General features: G+C 37.6%; 1 protein-coding gene across 4 annotated transcripts in view; it reads right to left on the bottom strand.

Moving 5' to 3' along the window:
* Positions 1 to 19,833, bottom strand: part of ccdc149a (coiled-coil domain containing 149a) — a 142,470-nt gene that overhangs the window by 61,199 nt on the left and 61,438 nt on the right. For all 4 annotated transcript variants that reach the window (XM_051928632.1, XM_051928633.1, XM_028801747.2 and 1 more), the window contains exon 5: positions 14,796 to 14,912. In XM_051928632.1, the coding sequence (XP_051784592.1) occupies positions 14,796 to 14,912 (117 nt within the window). The remainder of the gene's footprint in view (positions 1 to 14,795; positions 14,913 to 19,833) is intronic.

The following is a 19,833-nucleotide window of genomic DNA, read 5'->3' as shown; positions in this document are numbered from 1 at the left end:
TGAGTGCATCTTTTGAACCACAGACTACAGCATACTTATTAATTGTCATAGCAAATGGGTAGGTTTCTCTAGTAATGTTCTAAATTGGTTTCAGTCTTATTTAACACACAGGATTTTTTTTTGGTAGATTCCATGATATTTTATATTGTGTACCACAAAGACCTATTCTGGGCCCACTATTATTTTCAATTTACAACCTCCCGTTAGGCCAGATAATTTCAAAACACAAGGTGAGCTGCCACAGTTACGCAGAGGATGCACAGATTTACTCATTTATAGCACCCGATGACCCTGCCTCTCTGTGTCCTTTGATCCTGCATTTGTTTGTCTTGTATTACTGAATGGATGAGTACTAATTTTCTCAAGCTACTGTAAATAAGGAAAAAACAGAAATTTAGTTGTCGGCAAAAATGGAAATAGTAATGATCTCAGAAATAAACTTAACCCCTTGGCACTCAGAGTTAAGGTGGAAGTTTAGTACTTAGGTGTGATCAAGGATTATGATCTAAACTGGAATCAAAAGAAAATCTGAGTACATCTCACTGGTTTTAGCATCATTACACTGGTTACCTGTGTCATTTTGAACAGATTTTAAAATACTGCAAATGGTATATAAAGCTCTGAATAATCTTACTCCCTCGTATATTTTGGAATGCCTGTCCCCTTACATACAACAGTTGTAAACTCATATCATCTAACACTGGTTTGCTTATTATACTGAGAGCTAAGCATGAAAGAAGTGCTGAGGCAGCCTTTTACTCTTATACACCAAAAATGTGGAATATTTTACCGATAGAGATACACCAAGCTAATACAACTGATCAATTTTTAAAAAAACTTTTTCAGTTTGGCCTTTTCTTACTTCACTTCTGTTCTGCTTCAAATAGATTATATATGCATTGCATTATCATATACTTCATGGATGTGATGTCATTATTAATTGCTATTTTTCTCTGTTTTCTTTTCCAGTTTCTCTGTGATGGCATTTTATGCCACCACCATCTAATCACCATACTATGCAGCCACTTGTGATGATGGAATGAAAGTAGATATTCTGCCTAAGAGACCAACTACATTGAATTGTCTAAAATGAAGATTTAAAATAACAAGACTGACTTTAGCACCTTTATGTTAGGTAGAATGTCCAGTGGGGGCTGAGCAGTCTTCTGGCCCGGAACCCCTCTAGATTTTTTTTTTTCCTTCCAGCATCTTGCCCCTGGAGATTCTTCTTTTTTGTTTTGTTTTTTTGTCCTCCCTGGCCATCTGACCATAGGATCAGACTTATCTTAATAGACTTAAAAAATAAACATCTTCATTTCTGGATACATTACAGACACCACAAATAGATGCTTTAAGTGCTGAGGAACTGGATAAACCTCTAACGCTAACAGAATTACTAGATGCTATAAAGTCACTACAAAGCGGGAAATCAGCAGGCCCTGATGGTTACCCCTTAGAATTTTATAAGAAATTCTACACTCAGCTAGCTCCCCTCTTATTGGCAACATTTACAGAAGCTAGAGACAACCAAATACTACCTCAAACATTTCGTCAAGCATTAATCACTGTCTTTCCTAAACAAAATAAGGACTTGTTACAATGAGCATCATACAGACCAATTTCACTCCTGAATAATGATGTTAAGATACTCTCAAAAATTATAGCTAGAAGGATGGAGAAAGTGCTGCCCTCGGTAATACAGTATCACAGGATCAAACTGGATTTATTAAAGGCCGACATCTGTCTTCCAATCTCCGACGCTTGTTTAATATTATATATTCACCAGCAAAATCAAACACCCCAGAGATATTACTATCATTAGATGCAGAAAAAGCATTTGATATGATTGAATGGAACTACCTTTTCACTGCATTGGAGAAATTTGGGTTTGGCCCGAATATTTGTGCATGGATCAAACTACTGTATACCAATCCAGAAGCTTCAGTTTGTATTAATAACATTTGCTCAGACTACTTTAAGCTAGAACGTGGTACCAGACAAGGATGTCCCTTGTCGTCACTGCTGTTTGCAATTGCCATTGAACCACTGGCGGTTCACTGCCAAAATTCTTATCAGATAAAGGGAATTGTCAGAGAAGGACTGGAACAGAAAATTTCTCTATATGCAGATGATATGGTTTTATATATATCAGACCCAGGAAACACTCTCCATGCAGTTTTAACAGCACTAACAGAATTTCAAAAGATATCTGGTCTTAGAATTAATCTGAATAAAAGTATACTCTTTCCAGTGAATTCACAAGCATATAATATTAGATTGAACACCCTACCTTTTACCATAGCAGATCAGTTTAAATACCATGGGGTAAATATCACAAGTAAATATAAAGCTCTTTATCAACAAAATATTGCCGTCTGTATGGAAAAAATTAAGCAAGACTTGCATAGATGGTCAACCCTTCATCTCACTCTAGCCGGAAGAATTAACGTTGTTAAGATGAATATCCTTCCTAATAGGGCTGCACGATAACAGAAAAAATGATTATCACGATTATTTTGCTCAAAATTTTTATCACGATTAATAATGACGATTATTCCTTTGGTAAATGAAGTCTGTGACCAAAGCAGTGTAGCCTCGGCCAGTTATTCACAGATGCTGCCCTAATCATATTAGCTGCGTTGTCCGTTGTGATGCACACAAGTCTTTCTTCCACCAAGCCCCAAGTGGACATCGCTTCTTTGAGGCCCACTGCAATAAACTCCGCTGTATGGTCTTGTGGGAAAAACGAAGTTTGCAAAAGCTTGCTTTTCATCTCAAACTCGCTGTCAATAAAATGAACTGTCAAGCTCAAATACGGTTCCGCAGTTCTGCTTGACCATAAGTCAGTCGTGGCAGCAAAATATTCAAGGCTGAGCCTGAGAATTTCTCTTTCTATTTCTTTTCGGCATTTCGCATACAGCGAGGGCAGCGCAACATTGGAAAAATGGTTGCGTGAGGGAATGCTATATCTTTTATCAAGTGTTGCGATCATTTTGTTAAACCCCTCACTGCTCACGGTGGTTATTGGACACATATCCTTGGCTATATGGTACGCGATCGCCTCTGTTACTTCCCGGTGTCTTTGCGAGCTGGCAGATATGGTATTGCGTTGAACAATGTCCCTGATATTGTTGTCTGTGTTGTGGATGGCTGGTAATTTTTTGTTGTTGCTGTTTGTGCCTTCAGTCGTTGAAATTCTTGATAGTGTACTTTGTGGTGGCTTTTAAGGTGGTTGATGAGGTTTGTTGTGTTACCTTGGGACGTTTGGACGGAACAGGAGCAAAGTTTGCACAAGACTCGTACCTGATCAACATCACATTCCTCAAAATCGAAATAGTTCCAGACAACTGAGTATGACCCCTTTTTAGGAACTAACGATCGCACTTCTGCACGTTGCTCCGCCATCATATGTTTATTCTGACTGACTGTTATTGCTGCTATTGACTTCTACTGCTTCAGAAAGCACCTGCAATCTAGACGCAGTAACGTCATAGTGACGCAGTCCAATCCGTAAACTCAGCCCATAAAAAACAGTTTGGTCTTTATACTGTAAAATCGCGACGATATTTATTAACTGATCGTGGGTCATAAATATCGTTATCATGAGAAAAAAAAGATTAATCGTGCAGCCCTACTTCCTAAACTTCTTTTTTTATTTCAAAACATTCCAATATATATCAATAAATCATTTTTTAAACAGTTAGATTCAACAATAACCTCTTTCATTTGGAACTCAAAACACCCATGTATCTGAAGAGCAACCCTACAAAGACCTCAGGCAGAAGGTGGCATGGCTTTACCTAATTTTCAGTTTTATTACTGGGCAGCAAATATACAAGCCATAAAAACCTGGACACAAATAAATGAAACATACACAGGCTTGGTCCGCAATAGAAGTAAAATCCTGTAGTACTTCTTTATATTCCCTGCTCTGCTCTCCAATAAATGCAAGTTATCGCAAATATACTAATAACCCAGTTGTGCTTTACTCTCTCAGAATATGGAACCAAATTAGAAAGCATTTTAAGATGGAAAATCTTTTATCGGTGGAACCTCTGCAATAGAACCACCTGTTTCAACCCTCGCAAACATATCCAGTTTTTAATACCTGGAAAAGTTTTGGGATTAAAATGCTCAGAGATCTTTATATTGACAACATTTTTACATCTTTTGAACAATTACGTTCAAAATTCAACCTCCCAGCTACACATTTCTTTCACTATCTTCAAATTAGAAATATTGTTAAACAGAAATTATGCCCGATTTCCCCCCATCTCGCACCCCCCACAATGCTGGAAAAAATACTGCTCAGTGCCGAGGAATTAAACACCATTTCCGCATTATATAAAATCCTATTAGAGTCCCTACCTTTCAAAGATCCAAGAGGACATTGGGAAGAAGATCTCTTAATCAATATATCAGAAAAGGAGTGGAAGGTAGCAAAGCAGAGAATTCACTTGAGCTCCATATGCGCAAAGCATAGAATTATTCAACTAAAAATTATATATCGAGCTCATCTGTCTCGCTTAAAACTGTCCAAATTGTTTCCAGGGCAAGATCCAACCTGCGAACGCTGCAACCAAGCTCCTGCCTCACTGGGTCACATGTTCTGGGCCTGCACCAAACTAACATCATTTTGGACCAAAATATTTAAGTGCCTTTCAGACAGCCTTGGTATCACAATCCCTCCTAACACATTAACAGCTGTGTTCAGTGTTCTTCCAGACGGACTTGAAGTGGAGAAGGACAAGCAAACGGTGATTGCATTCACTACACTTTTGGCACGCAGACTTATTCTGTTAAATTGGAAGAATCCTAACTGTTCTCTGATAAGTCAGTGGGAAACCGATGTTTTATATTATTTGAAATTGGAAAAAATCAAATTCTCAGTTAGGGGATCTGTACAAAATTTTTTCAAAACCTGGCAGGATCTAATCAATATTATTTTAGAATGAAATAACTATTACCGCATTTAATTCCCTTCTCCATCTCTTATTTACATATATATTTATTTCTCCCTTTCTTTTGTTTATTGTTGCCTTATTAAAAAGCCCTAAGCAATTCTCCTTTGGCTATGCTCTCCTTCTCAGGGGTGGGGTTTGATTTGTCTTCAATTTTGTTTGGTTATAAATTGATCTATTTGTATGGAATGATTATAATAAAAATAAATAAATAAATAAATAAACTTATCTTTAAATTAGAATTCTACTACTTGCATATCTGTTTTATGTAAGTACAGTGCATCCGGAAAGTATTCACAGCGCATCACTTTTTCCACATTTTGTTATGTTACAGCCTTATTCCAAAATGGATTAAATTAATTTTTTTCCTCAGAATTCTACACACAACACCCCATAATGACAATGTGAAAAAAGTTTACTTGAGGTTTTTGCAAATTTATTAAAAATAAAAAAACTGAGAAATCACAAGTGAATCATCTAAGTGTATAGTTTGTATGGTTTCTCCTATATGTATGGATTTTCGCCTTTGTACTCTAGTTCTTGTCTCACATTATATGACAGGTTATGTGACAACTCAAAACTGGGGGTTGTGGATGTGTGTTGGTGTGAATGTGCCCTGGGCTACAACAGGCACCTCACTCAGAGTTGTTTCCTATCTTACACTCAATGCTCTTGGGCCATGTGGGTGTCTGTGTGCATATGCCCTGCCTGGGTTAATATCCCTTCCAGGGTTGTTTATAGTCTTTTGCTCTATGCTGTCAGAATAGGTGCTGACCTCATTAAGTATAATTGAAAATGGATGGAATGATGACTTTTTAAGAAAGAAGGCTAAACAATCTACTTCAAATATAATCCTCAACTATATAAAGTGAGCTTAAGAAGTAAATAAAAATAACTACACTTGTGAGGAAAGGATCACCTGTAAAAAGAATTAAGATCCAAAATGTACTTGCCTATTACTGTAAAACCTGAATACTGCCATACATAAAAGCTGAAATTAATTGAAGTCTGCAGTACAATTTGATAATATGGGAATGTAAATGTGGACTGTGTGAAACAGCAGAAAACAGATAATTGGTTTTATATCATTTCTTCCTAATGACTCCCACCTAATTAAACAAATAGCCCACTCCCATTCAGCTACTAGTCATATATCAACAACAAAAGAATATGGAAATTAGCAAACAAGTAATTGCCAGAAATAAAACTATTTGCAATTGTGGAAGAACCATTTCTTCGGTTGACAGAAGATTTTTAATCTTTGTTTATTTGTTTTTTGGGGAAATTATTTTCAGCTCAGAGGAAATTCAACCTAAATATAAACAAAATCCGCATTATAATTTCAGATCGCTGCTACATAATTTTAGGATATTAAAGGATAGAGGTGCCTAACAAGCCTATGTTTCATTCAACTTCAGATAATTCTTTTAATGAAAACATGCAATAAATCTTTTCTGATGCATTTATTACTTTTTTTGAAGACTATACAGACAGATGGTAGCATTCTTGCTTCAGGTTAAGATAATTTGAGTTAAAGATATGCTTGGATAAACATCTTAATAAGCTTTTCATGAGTTTTTAATGAAGTGAAAATATTTTTTTTGCTAACAAACATGATTTTCTTGCCTCAACAAAATTGTCTAATACTTTAAATCAGTTGAGTCCTCCTGTGGCTGCAGGTTTTCATCTCAACCAACTTTTATTTTTAAATTGACTTCTACCTCCCAGTTTCTATATTCGTGGCAGTATGGAAATTACAAAACTGGATTCCTTAATGTTTTAAATGAAAATGTACCATGTACTTCTGTATATTACATAAAGATTACAAAATTATATGATCTTCATGTTTAATATTTTTATTATTATCATGACTTTCATTCCCCCTTTTCAGGAATTCTTGTCATTTAAGCAGTTATTTATTAATAAAAATGTTTGTGAGAATTATACTGATAGAGACACAGTACAGCCTTCCTGCATTGTTGTTTGCCCTTGTGTCTGCTCTGCTTTTCATTAATTATCATTATCAAGAAAAGTGACAAATGATAGTCAAGTACAATGGCAAAAGACATGTTTTTAAAAAATTATTATAAATGTAAATCTAACGATACTGCTTTTTTCTTACAAAATCTGAATAAAACAATAAATAAAAGACCAGCTGCATAAACAATAAGACTAATTAGAGGTAAAATGACTTGCCAATTGTGAAACTGCTTGGGAAGAAAACCTGCCACCATAAGGAGACCCCAGGACTGAGCTTGGCCACTACTGCTCTAGATATCAATTCTAAAATATTGATCAAGAGTATGGATAAAGGTATTGTGTTTGTATTAGCAAAACCCAAACTCATCTTTGTATTAAGAAGAGTGGACACAATATAACAGCATGTAAATGTACTTAACATGTTCAGGTAACTAAAGCAACAGAAAAAAAATACAAAAATCTGTGAGGAAGTTTTATTCACTCGAAAAAAAACAAAAAATCTGTGAGAAAGTTTTATTCACTTATGCTCTAGGGCTGAGCAATCACCCAGTACTGGGTGTAAATTGTAAAACAGATGACAGATGTTTAAGACATGTAGTCTCATACTGCAGTCTCCATGTATTTCTCAATAATGCTTAATATATATAGCTCAAAAGCCATACAAAAACTCCAAAAACCGGATTTTATAAATAAAACACAACTCAATTATGAATAATACACTATTTCTATTTTATTAAACCAAGCCAGATATTTAGACATGCAAGTTTCGTCACCATTCCAGATGACAAAGCTGCTCGCTTTTTCTACACAATATGCCCAATGAGTGAAAACAACGTCTTGCAAGGCACTGATGTGGCAGGTGTTGCCAAGTACTTGCGAGCAAGGTAAGCTAGCTCGATGTATACCCCAGCATGTTTGGACCACCACTTTCAGGGGCAATCCTCCATGCTGACGACAGGCTCTGCTTTGTAGAATGCTAGATATTTTTGAGTACAGTCTTCCTCCTCTTCAGATTCCGGTTCTGAAGCAGCTAATAGACATGCTTTCTTATGTGGGGGTTCAGATGTTGCAGTTTGCGCAGTTTGCAGTTTGAGGATTAAATAGAGGCAGTCACACTTAATTATAAGACTTTACAGGTTGCAACAGTACAACAAATGGTTTATCAAATTTGCAATTAAATAACATTCTGTGTGGATGTACACAATATTCACAAGAGAGAACAAGCAACGAATAGAGGATGGCAAGCCCCCATCCCAATCCAACCTAACCTCGGTCAACCTAACCTCAGTCAATGCTACTGTCACCTGAGAAGGCAGCCCCTGCCACTTATGTTTCATTATCTGACACAAAAATATACCGGTGTAACCCACAGTGGCTAAAAGGTTTCCCATCTCTTTTTTACAATCAATCCAAAAAGATCATGTTCTGCACGAACTGATAAGCATCAAAAGAAATGTTAGCAGGAAAAATGCTCTACATTATTGGAAACCCAATTTTAAAATGGAATAACGTTTAACCAGAAAAGAAAAGAAATTTAAAAAACCATGTCGACATGCTCATATTGCCCAGAATTAACCAAGCTCCCATGTACCTGTGACCATTGCTATTTCCATACAAAAAAATAAAAGTTAATGAGGAGGTTCTTAAAATCAAAGTGAATATTTCATACTGTATCGCAAAAGACAAACTTACCATCACAAAATTTGGCCCACTCATATTCACTACATAAAAAAATGACATAAACATCAACCTGATGTATGAGAACCATATGTGAAAGGATTAGACAAATAGCTGACAGTATGAAAGTGTGAGAGGAATTTTCTGTAAAAAAAGGAAATGAAAATTAAATTACAAAATGAAAATGCAATCTCTCTTTTGCAATTTCATTTTCAAAGTCTACACGCAAGAATGATGCAAAAATTAAAATTGAAATAAAATATCTCTATTTGCAATTTCATTTTCAAAATCTGCACGCAAGAATGCTGCAAAAATTAAAATGAAACAACACCATTTGCAATTTCATTTTCAGCCTGAACCGCAATGATTCCAAAATGAAGCTGCAAAAATGAAAAGTAAAATGCTTTTAAACACTGGCGCTACGTGCTGCTCACTGAATTTTCATTTTCCACTTTGCCCCTTCATTTTCTAGTTCTCAACATGCAAATAGTAAGGTTCAATTGGCGGGCTTGCCGATTTTCCCCAATTTTTTTGTCCTTCGCAGCTGTAAAGTCAATCATTTGATAGAATACGTCTCACTTTGACTGTGTTTAATTCACGTGATTTTCATCTATTCACCCCCATACTGCGAGTTTCACAGCAAAACTGTCTCACAAAATCCGAAGACCATGCATAATTGTAGTTCTGAAGAAATTAATGTGCAATTTAATTACATTACTTAACATCACAGAAATTAGCCTTTATTACATCATAGTTTATATTTATTTACACTAAAGTGGAAACGGGACGCTTTGTATTTTTGTAGTTATTATATTGTACTGTCGGTGCCGAGCACTGTAATGACTCATCGGCAGAGGTGCTGGACAGCCTCGAGGCTCAGATCTGTAACCTGGTGTACCATTTGCAGCAGCAGTACAGGGAATGAGACAGCTGAGGACTGACACCTGGGCAGTGCAGTTTCACTGTGAAGCTTACAGTATGGGGTGAAAAGATCAAAATCACGTGAATTAAATAAACATAGTCTAAGTGAGAAGTATTCTATCGATCAAAGTGGCTTTACAGCTATGAAGGACAAAGAATTGTGGGAAATTGAGGTACAATACCCCGCTCATTAACCCATGCTATTTGCATGCTGAGAACTTGGAAATGCATTTTACTTTTCATTTTTGCATCTTCATTGTGGTTCAGGTTGAAAATGAAATTGCAAATGGGGTTATTTGATTTTAACTTCATTTTTGCAGAATTTTTGCATGTAGACTTTGAAAATGAAATCGCAAATCGGGGTATTTCATTTTAATTTTAATTTTGGCAGTATTTTTGCACACAGACTTTGAAAATGAATTTGCAAAAGAGAGATTGCATTTTAATTTCATAATTTTAATTTTCATTTACTTTTTGGGGAAAATACCTCCCATATGAAAGGAAAACTTGCTGATGAAGTAAGAGACTCCAACATTCCCACTATGTGTCTATAATGATCGATGGAAAGCACATACAGTATTTCAACGATCAAGTGCGAGATTGCTAAAAGATGAAAAAATCGTAAACAAATTTGTTGTATAGCAACCAGCTCAGCATAGTCATGCAAATTATTTAATTTAATTTCTCAAATTATTATAAAGCAGTGATGCCTGAAGGTTTGGACAAAACATCTTCGTCAGATAAAACACTATGTTTCTTTTGGAGAAAAATAAAATATAATATTGTTTTATTTAATATGATTAAATGTTTTCACTACAAATAGCACTGTTCTGTTAGCCATTTAAGGATACAAAGAGAAGCAAAACAAAATGTTTAAATCTTTCTTGCAAGAGCCCAAACTGCCTCAAAAACTTACATATTGTAATCTACTCAGCCAATAAAGGTGTCATTTTGCTTCATTAAAAACTAAAGAACCTTTCTGCTCAGCTTATCTGCATGCTAATGAATTGTTCTTTGTGCTAATGAAATTTTTACCCTGCTAGAACAGTGCTGCCACTTAAAAAAGTAAGAATGCAGCCCTGCTTTGTCTCACCTGAAAGCAGTGACACAATCTACATTAGCATACATTATCACCGAGTTGTCCATCAGAAATGATAATGCTTCAGAAAGTATCGAGCCACATCTTTGTTAACAGCTAAAAATTGGGGGGGGGGTCTTACCTGTAGGGCTCGAGCAATGCCTCCAGCTTCTCAAGTTTCTCCAGCTCATCATCTGGCATGGCCATATTGGTTTTAAGTAGGGCGAGCGCATCTCTTAGTGGTTGTTCATTTCTTTGCACACACTTCACCATCTCCAGAGTGGAGTTTCATCTAGTCTGCATGTCTTGTACGAGTGTCTCAATCTTCAGCGCAAGTGCGACTTACAGTTTCTCAAGTTCTGCCCCACCACCTTTCAGCATTTGGAAAGTGCACTGTCAAATGCATTATTCTGCAGAGACACTGTGACAGAACGTTGAATGCTGTGCGCAATGCATAGCAAGTGTTCAAAGGCAGCTGTCATACTGCTGAAATGATATTGGGTGCACTATGCGTTCTGAGAGTGCTTATTTTATTCTCAATGTTATTTATTCCCACTGATTTCTACATCCATAAAATGTTTGGCACATGTTTCAGCATGATGCCTCTCTGAAGTTTTCATGACTGTCAAAACATATGAATGAAGTTTCCACTGTTCATCAATATAATGGGCTATAACCCACAAGGTAGCTATGATTTCCAAGTGATGTCCATGAATGCTTGGCTTGTATGTGATATTGTAGGCTGGTTGTAATCCAATGATAAGTAAACTGAACTTGACAGTAACTACTGTATACACAACCTTAATTTTATTGAGAGATCTGTCGGGCAAACTTTTGAAACTGAACTTCTAATTTATGGGGCCATTTTCCATCATTCAATAATTAAGAATATGGAGTATCTTCTAAGACAAATAACTTGAAGGCTAAAGTGGCACATATTCAATTTGCAGCTTAAACTACGGCAAATTCATAGGGTCAAAAAGAACCTGCATTAACTTTGACAACTATATATGTGTCCAGCAGGCTGTAATGGAAGCATAACATGAGAGGAGGTGCATCTTATTGATTCCTATCCTAGACAGAATAAAAGAATAGTAGATGGACTAGGAAATTCTGAACAGTTCATGGTTTGGACCCAGTCTGGACACCTGCAGCAGTATTGGGGACCTTGGGTGCCGCCAGGGGGGTGCTGTTGGGGATACTGTACAACTCCCTGCTTTGGGAGGCATCCTTATGACCCGGAAGTGCTTTCATTATGTAAGGCTGTGGCTCCAGAAGTACTGATGGGTCTATCATATTAAATGCAGGGAAGGCAACAACTGTGGCACGTTTTTGTTAAAAATATTTATTTCTTTATGAGGGATTTGTTTTTCTTTGAATGAACTTGCTTCAATTAAAAGTCAGATGCCTCTCATTTTTTGAGTGCAAGATGACAGTTCTTCGGCAAACAGTGATTTTTTTTCTAACCCTTCTTACTAAGTTTTACAAGGGGTGCCAATAATAGTGGAGGGCACTATATACATATATATATATTGTATGCATGCCTGACAATGTCGGGGCATATTCTTAATGAGACGACAGATGTTGTCCTGGGGGATCCCCTCCCAGATCTGAACCAGGGTATCACTGAGCTGCTTGAAAGTCTGAGGTGCGACCTGGTGGTGTTGGATGGACAGAAACATAATGTCCCAGAGGTGTACTATTGGATTTATGCCAGGTGAGCGTGGGGGCCAGTCAATGGTATCAATTCCTTCATCCTCCAGGAACTGCCTACATACTCTCGCCACATAAGGCCGGGCAATGTCGTGCACCAGAAGGAACCCAAGACCCACTGCACCAACATAGGGTATGACAATGGGTCCAAGGATTTCATCCCGATATCTAATGGCAGTCAAGGTGCCGTTTTACAGCCTGAAGAGGTCTGTGTGTGCCTCCATGGATATGCCTCCCCAGACCATCACTGACCCACCACCAAACCAGTCATGCTGAACGATGTTACAGGCAATATAAAGTTCTCCACGGCTTCTCCAGACCTTTTACATTCTGTCATATGTGCTCAGAGTGAACCTGCTCTCATCTGTGAAAAGCACAGGGCGTAAGTGGTGGACCTGCCAACTCTGATATTCTATGGCAAATGCCAATCAAGCTCCATGGTGCCAGGCAATGAGTACAGGGCCCACTAGAGGATGTCGGGCTCTCAGGGCTCCTCATGAAGTCTGTATCAGATTATTTAGTCAGAGACATTCAAACCAGTGGCTCTGGCAGTGCTCATCCTGTTCCTCCTTGCCCAACGGAGCAGATATCAGTCCTGCTGATGGATTAAGGAACTTCTATGGCCCTGTCCAGCTCTCCTAGAGTAACTGCCTGTCACCTGGAATCTCCTCCATGCCTTTGAGACTGTGCTGGGAGACACAGCAAACCTTCTGGCAATGGTACATATTGGTGCCATCATGGAGAAGTTGGACTACCTGTGCAACCTCTGTGGGGTCCAGGTATCGCCTCTTGCTACCAGTAGTGTCACTGACTGGAGCCAAATGCAAAACTAGTGAAAAAACAGTCAAAAAAGATGGGAAAAATGTGAGTGGCCTCCACCTGTTAAGCCATTCCTGTTGTTCCCTCTAGTGCACCTGCTGTTAATTTCATTAACACCAAAGCAGCTGAAACTGATTAACAACCCCCTCTGTTATTTAACTGACCAGATCAATAGCCCAGAAGTTTCATTGACTTGATGCTATACTTGATTAAAAAGTGTTCCTTTAATTCTATTGAGCAATATATATATACTGTATATATATTTATACATACATCCAACATTATGGCCCCGTCCTTGCTCATTTGCTGTGTCTCTTTGTACTGAAATGGTAGCTCCTGCTTAAATAAATGCCCTGACTCTTCTTCTTTTTGAGTGGAAAAAAGTATATACTCAGTCCCCTCCAAAAGTATTGGAACAGCAAAACCAATTAATTTGTTTTTGATGTGCACTGAAGACATTTTTGTGTGAGATCAAAAGATGAATATGAGAAGAGAGATCAGAGTTGGGTGGCATGGTTGTGCAGTGGTAGTGCTGCTGCCTCACACTTAGGAGACCTGGGTTCGCTTCCCGGGTCCTCCCTGCGTGGAGCTTGAATGTTCTCCCCGTGTCTGCGTGGGTTTCCTCTGGGTGCTCCGGTTTCCTCCCACAATCCAAAGACATGCAAGTTAGGTGAATTGGCGTTTCTAAATTGTCCCTAGTGTGTGGGTGTGTGTGTGTGCACTGCGGTGGGCTGGCACCCTGCCCAGGGTTTGTTTCCTGCCCTGCACCCTGTGTTGGCTGGGATTGGCTCCAACAGACCCCCGTGACCCTGTAGTTAGAATATAGCGGGTTGGATAATGGATGGATGAGATCAGAGTTTCATCTTTTATTCCCTCGCATTTAATCTATATATGTTAAACAACACAGAACAACAACATAGCACATTTTGCATCAAACTAGTCAGTTTTTCAAGAAAGTGCCAAATGCCACATTTTTACTTTATACTTTTGGTGCAGTTATACATCTTACACTATTGTGTGATATGGCGTGGCTAGAAAGTACAGTACAGGTTTGCTAACAGGATCTACATAACTAAAGGGCAACACTGGAAAATAGCAGAAAATGTCCTACTTGCCAACTGACAGGAAAGGGCTATACAGTTAAATCCAGTTCTTTGTTGCGAAACTTACAACTGTAAAAAAGCATCCAATAGGCACATTCTTAACATTCTTAATCCAAAAGAGAGTCGTGTTTATGGTCCATTCAGCAAAGTGATACTCAGAGTTGCAAGGTGAGACAACCAGACATTACTCATTATTTTCACTTGTTTTTACCTGAGAATGACGCACTCGCAGAATAATTTTTATAATTATTTGGGAATGTAATTTTCAAAAAGTATAGCCTGCTTTATATATATATATATATATATATATATATATATATAAATATTTTTTCACATAAAAATGCCTATAAATGTACTACAGAAAATATGTACTTAAGACTACCAATAGGCATTCATACATCCATGCTATTTTCAAATGTAATTGTAGTTTCACAACACATATAAATTTAAAATGTTTATTTTGAACAAGGAAATGAATAGGAATAAAACATTAAAAACAAATAAGTCAATGACTGTAAAGAAAAATAAGCAAAAATTGGGTACCTGTTCTCTTGCTTTCTCTAGCTGTTTAACAAGGTCCTCACGCTCATGGGCTGGAAAGTGACGAGCTCCTACTTCTTCATCCCCAAGCCGCTGCTTAGCAATGGTCATTCTGAGGAGCTACGGGGCAGAGCATAATAATCAAATATTTTTATTCATTTCCAAAACTGAAATAATTCTGTTTGTGCTATAATGATAACAATGTTAGTCATTAAATTACAAATGGAATTAACTCTTAAATAAATCATGGGAAATTCCTTTGGTATATTGCTAAAATTATATGCAAATAGTAACGTATACACAAAAATAATTAATTTCTAAAAGGTCTACAATAAGTGTATAAAAATTGCCACAGCATACAAACCATTTGATGCAAAAACTGAACATCAGAATACTCTAATTAAGACAAAAGAGATAATCAAAGGAAGAAAAGAAAGTGGCAACTAATCTTTGTAATATCCCTTAAGCAATTAACAGGAAAAACCTTATTAGTGACTAAGAGTGGCATAATAATAGATTAAACCTGATATACTTTATTATGAATCCCGGCTATATTATTGCTCACTTAAAGATAATTTAAGCATAGCTCAACCAAAAAAATGTTCATGTACTGGAAAGTCAAACACAGGTTTGATTTCAGCTTAAGAAAACATTATTACATATAAACAAAATTTAATATGTAAAAACATTAAAAACCATACATGTAAAAAAGTTATTTCATTAATTGTATACTCTATAAAATAAAATAAGTGTCTACTCAATTAATTTTTCTAATCTAAATTTAAAATAATAGTTATTTTTAGGGTAGCACAATAGTTAACATAGCTGCTTTATGGATTCAGCATCCTGCGCGCTGCACCTGGAGTCTGTAAAATACAAGCTGCATCCATTTTCTGAGCGGGTGTCAGTTTCAGCAATTTTAGCTATCCTTAAGCAATTATACTGGAAATTCTTAGCAAAATGTTCTGCTGCAATGAAACTGGGTTTGAATTCCAGTTGTGGTCACATATGTGGATTATGCATGTTCTCCCTATGTCTACAGGGACTCTTCTCTGAATATTCCAGTCATCTCAAATTTTCCAAAAAACGTGTGTTATGTTAACTGGCAATTTAAATTGTTATTGAGTACGATTGTGGGGGTATGCATACGTAGATCCTGTGATGGACTGGTACTCTGTACAAGATTGGCATCTGCTGGTATTAACTTTGGAACCTAACAACCTGAAATAGATAAAGTGGTCTGAGAATCTCATGCAGATTGGATTTATTTATGACCTTCAAAAAACATACTCCAGACAAATAAGTTTCAGTGGTATATAATAAAAAAGTAGTGAAAGTAGTATAAGTAAATAGAGTAAATTTCCTTCATGCAAAGAAAACAAGGAGAATCAAAAAATAATTTGTATTCAAAGTTTAAGATGCAGCTGTATATGCAGTATTTACTGACAAAATCAATTAAATTATTGACATTATTTCAACATTGTGCATACATTTTCTAAATTAAAACTTTTTTTAAATATAAGATTTCACTTTTCTTAATCAAAATATTTCCACGCTTCCAATCCATATTACTAACCGAGAATGGTAAACCGGATATGGACGCAGGGACCTGCCTGTGGACGTAGGAGACATAGTGCGCAGGCGCCACACAAAGCCCCCCCCCCCCCCCCCCCCAGAGTGAAACGGGAGAGACTACGAGCGTGCGCAGGCGCCACACAAAGCCCCCTGCCCCAGTGCGAAACGGAAGAGACTACGAACCGTCTGACATGCCGCAAGCAGGATAAAGCAAGCTCAGAAATAAAAGACAGAGTAGGAAGCAAAGTAAGACTACGAACGTGCGCAGGCGCCACACAAAGCCCCCCGTGAAAAAGGAGAGAAGTAATATGGAAGCAGGTACATACCCATGGACGCAGGAGACATAGTAAAACAAGAGCAGTCAACGCCCCACCCCAGAGTGAAACGGGACACACTACGGAGTCCACAAAGGCTCATACATCAAACCCGAGATGGTACAGACACACGTCTGAAACTGCGGAAGCAAAACTGTCTCGGTTCCAAAACCAAACAGCTCAACAACTAACACAGCTACAACAACGAGCCCGTGTGGACAGATCTAATGAACGTAGACGCCTACAACGCGGTGTCTCGGCTCCAAAACCAAACAGCTCAACAACTAACACAGCTATAACAACGAGCCCGTGTGGACAGATCTAATGAACGTAGACGCTTACAACGCGCGTCTCAAACTGTGAAGGCAAAGCAGGCACGGGTTCAAAATGAAACAGCTCGAGTGAGGTCGATCACATTACAGTGATGCATTATTGACAGTACAGTAAAGATCACAGTATCGCAAACAAATGGAAATTAGTACTCAAAAAAGGGAGAATATAATCACCACAGACCAGATGTCATTGAAACAAAAGCAGGATGAAGCGAGGTCAGAAATAAAAGACAGAGTAGAAAACAAAGTCAAACGTCATATAGAGGTTAAAGAACGGGGCCAAACACATGGAGAGCAGGTTAGAGATAATAAAAACTGGAATTCAACAGCTTCAAAAAAACCTAGGCACGACACACATGCACAACAAGATACAGAATATGAAAGCAGAAAAAAATGACAGTTAAACGTCCACACCACACAGTGGAGGCAGACCCGGAAGGTGCAGGCGCCTACATTGCGCGTCAGAAGGCGCGGGAAAGTACGAAAGGCAAAAGCACCTACACAGCATGGTGAGACCCGACATAATACGGAAGGCACAGGCGTCACCGCCATATTGTAAGTGGCACTACTGCCTGGTTAAGGCATGGCTCCAAAAAGAAAGAGCTCGACTGACCGAAATACAAGGTGAAACGGGAAACACTACGGAGTCCGCAGTGGTCCACAATGCACCGCATAATAGTTCGAAAGGAGCTCCGTATTAACAGTGGGGGGCCCAAGAGTGACATGGGTGAACGCTGCATATTAAACATACGTCATCCTCACACGTCCAAACTATACAGCATAGGTGAATCACATTACAGTGATGCATTATTGACAGTACAGTAAAGATCACAAGATCGCAAACAAATGGAAATTATTACTCGAAAAAGGGAAAATATAATCAACACAGACCAGGTGTCACTGAAACAAAAGCAGGATAAAGCGAGGTCAGAAATAAAAGACTGAGTAGAAAACAAAGTAAAACGTCATACAGAGGTTAAAACAGGGGGCCAAACACATGGAGAGCAGGTTGGAGATAATGAAAACTGGAATTCAAAAGCTTCAAAAAAAAACGTAGGCACGAAACACATGCAGAGCAAGATACAGAATATGAAAGCAGAAAACAACGACAGTGTCAAAACAAAGAAAGTAAACATTGCATTAGCGCAAACAAAGACAAATTATTACTCGGAGAAATAACGAAATGTCGAATACAGCTCGAATATGTGGACACAGGTGATATGTTAGAAGTATGTAACTATTGTAAGGCTTTGAAGTTTAAGTCAAGAGAATTTCAAAAACGGAGTTTAACTCACGTGCATTTATTGGCTACTTTGCAAAAAACATTATTAACTGCTGATGATGTGGATTGTTTTGTCTGTGCTGAAATTCTAAACAGAGAAGCCCATCTCACGGACCTCATTTAATAGATTCAGCACATTGGGACTCGGAAGATTCCAAATATTGTTTTTACAGAGGTTCAGAAATAAAAACGAAACTAATGAAATAGCAACAATTCAAAGAAACAAAACTCTTAGACATGTGTATCTGGAAAAACAAAACGGGGGTTGGCGAGCAAAGCGAGCAGGGGGCGAAGCCCCCTAGTACCATATAGGGAGCTTATACTCTATTTATCCTAACAATAACCCTGTTCCCAAATGATGTAGACTGAAGTCTATTTGTCCGCAGGAGGAAATTTGGCTTTTAACAGAAGCATTTTAAATAAACAAACAAACAAGTGTATATATCTACTCTGTATATATATATAAAATCCTAAGCCTAAAAGTACAACGATTTTGTGTAACGATTTTATGTGACGTTTTTTGTTGTGGTCGAAATTTAACATTTTATTAAATAAAGAAACATCCTCTAACAGGACAATTCAGTTTCAGGCAGGAGAAAAGCTGTTCACTGTATCTTTTAATTACTCCTCAAAATGCCTTGGAGGGGGCATTCTTCAAAAGCAGTCCATTACAGCATGGTCAGAATGATTAGAATGGTCCAAGAAACAAAGGATAGATGAACACTTTATAAACTGTTGAATTTACATACAGTGTCAATCAATGCATACATTTTACTCTGGTTGGTTCATTGGTTTACACCCAAATGATTTATATAAAATAAAAGTCTATTATATTATATTCTTGCGGTGAGCTGGCACCCTGCCCGGGGTTTGTTTCCTGCCTTAATAATATGGATAATGGATGGATAGATGGATATATTATATTCTTGTTCTTCTTATACCTTTTGATATGAGCCACCACCCTTGAAATTTCTGTACATATAACAACTGTCCATTCTAGTTTATAGGACATCTGCTGATTTCTTAGTCATCTCTTAGTCATTTTTCAGTACATTTTGTATATTACATCAACCTTTCTTCTGGTACATTCTTTATTTACTTGACCAGCTCAGTATTTTTCCTAAACCAATTCTTATATTTCAGTGTACATCTTGTTGTTCACTTGACCTTTACTTGGTTTCCCACATTTATTACCCACTAGCAGGAGTACCTGGCGTTGCCCAGGAATCTATAACTGGTGAATTTCCCAAATGAAAGAAACAGAACATAGAAGTAGAACAGTTTTCTGATTGACATTTTAGTGTAATAGGTAATATAAGTGGTCATTTTAGAGGCGTTGGATACAGTATATTTTTTGTGTTGTCCTGGGGTTCCGAAAATGAACAAATTGTGAGGATTGCCCACTGTAGAACATGTTACGTGGAATTGTCCGTGTGAAAAGCATGGATATACCAAATTGATGCCTTTAACTTGGACTGATTGCACTTCAGCCTTAGTAATTCACATAGCAAAATCCAAACGAATAGGAAATTCTAGCC

This window comes from Erpetoichthys calabaricus, chromosome 5 (genome assembly GCF_900747795.2).
Source record: "Erpetoichthys calabaricus chromosome 5, fErpCal1.3, whole genome shotgun sequence".
NCBI classification, from domain to species: Eukaryota; Metazoa; Chordata; class Cladistia; order Polypteriformes; family Polypteridae; genus Erpetoichthys; species Erpetoichthys calabaricus.
This window is presented reverse-complemented; position numbering and strand designations above follow the sequence as displayed.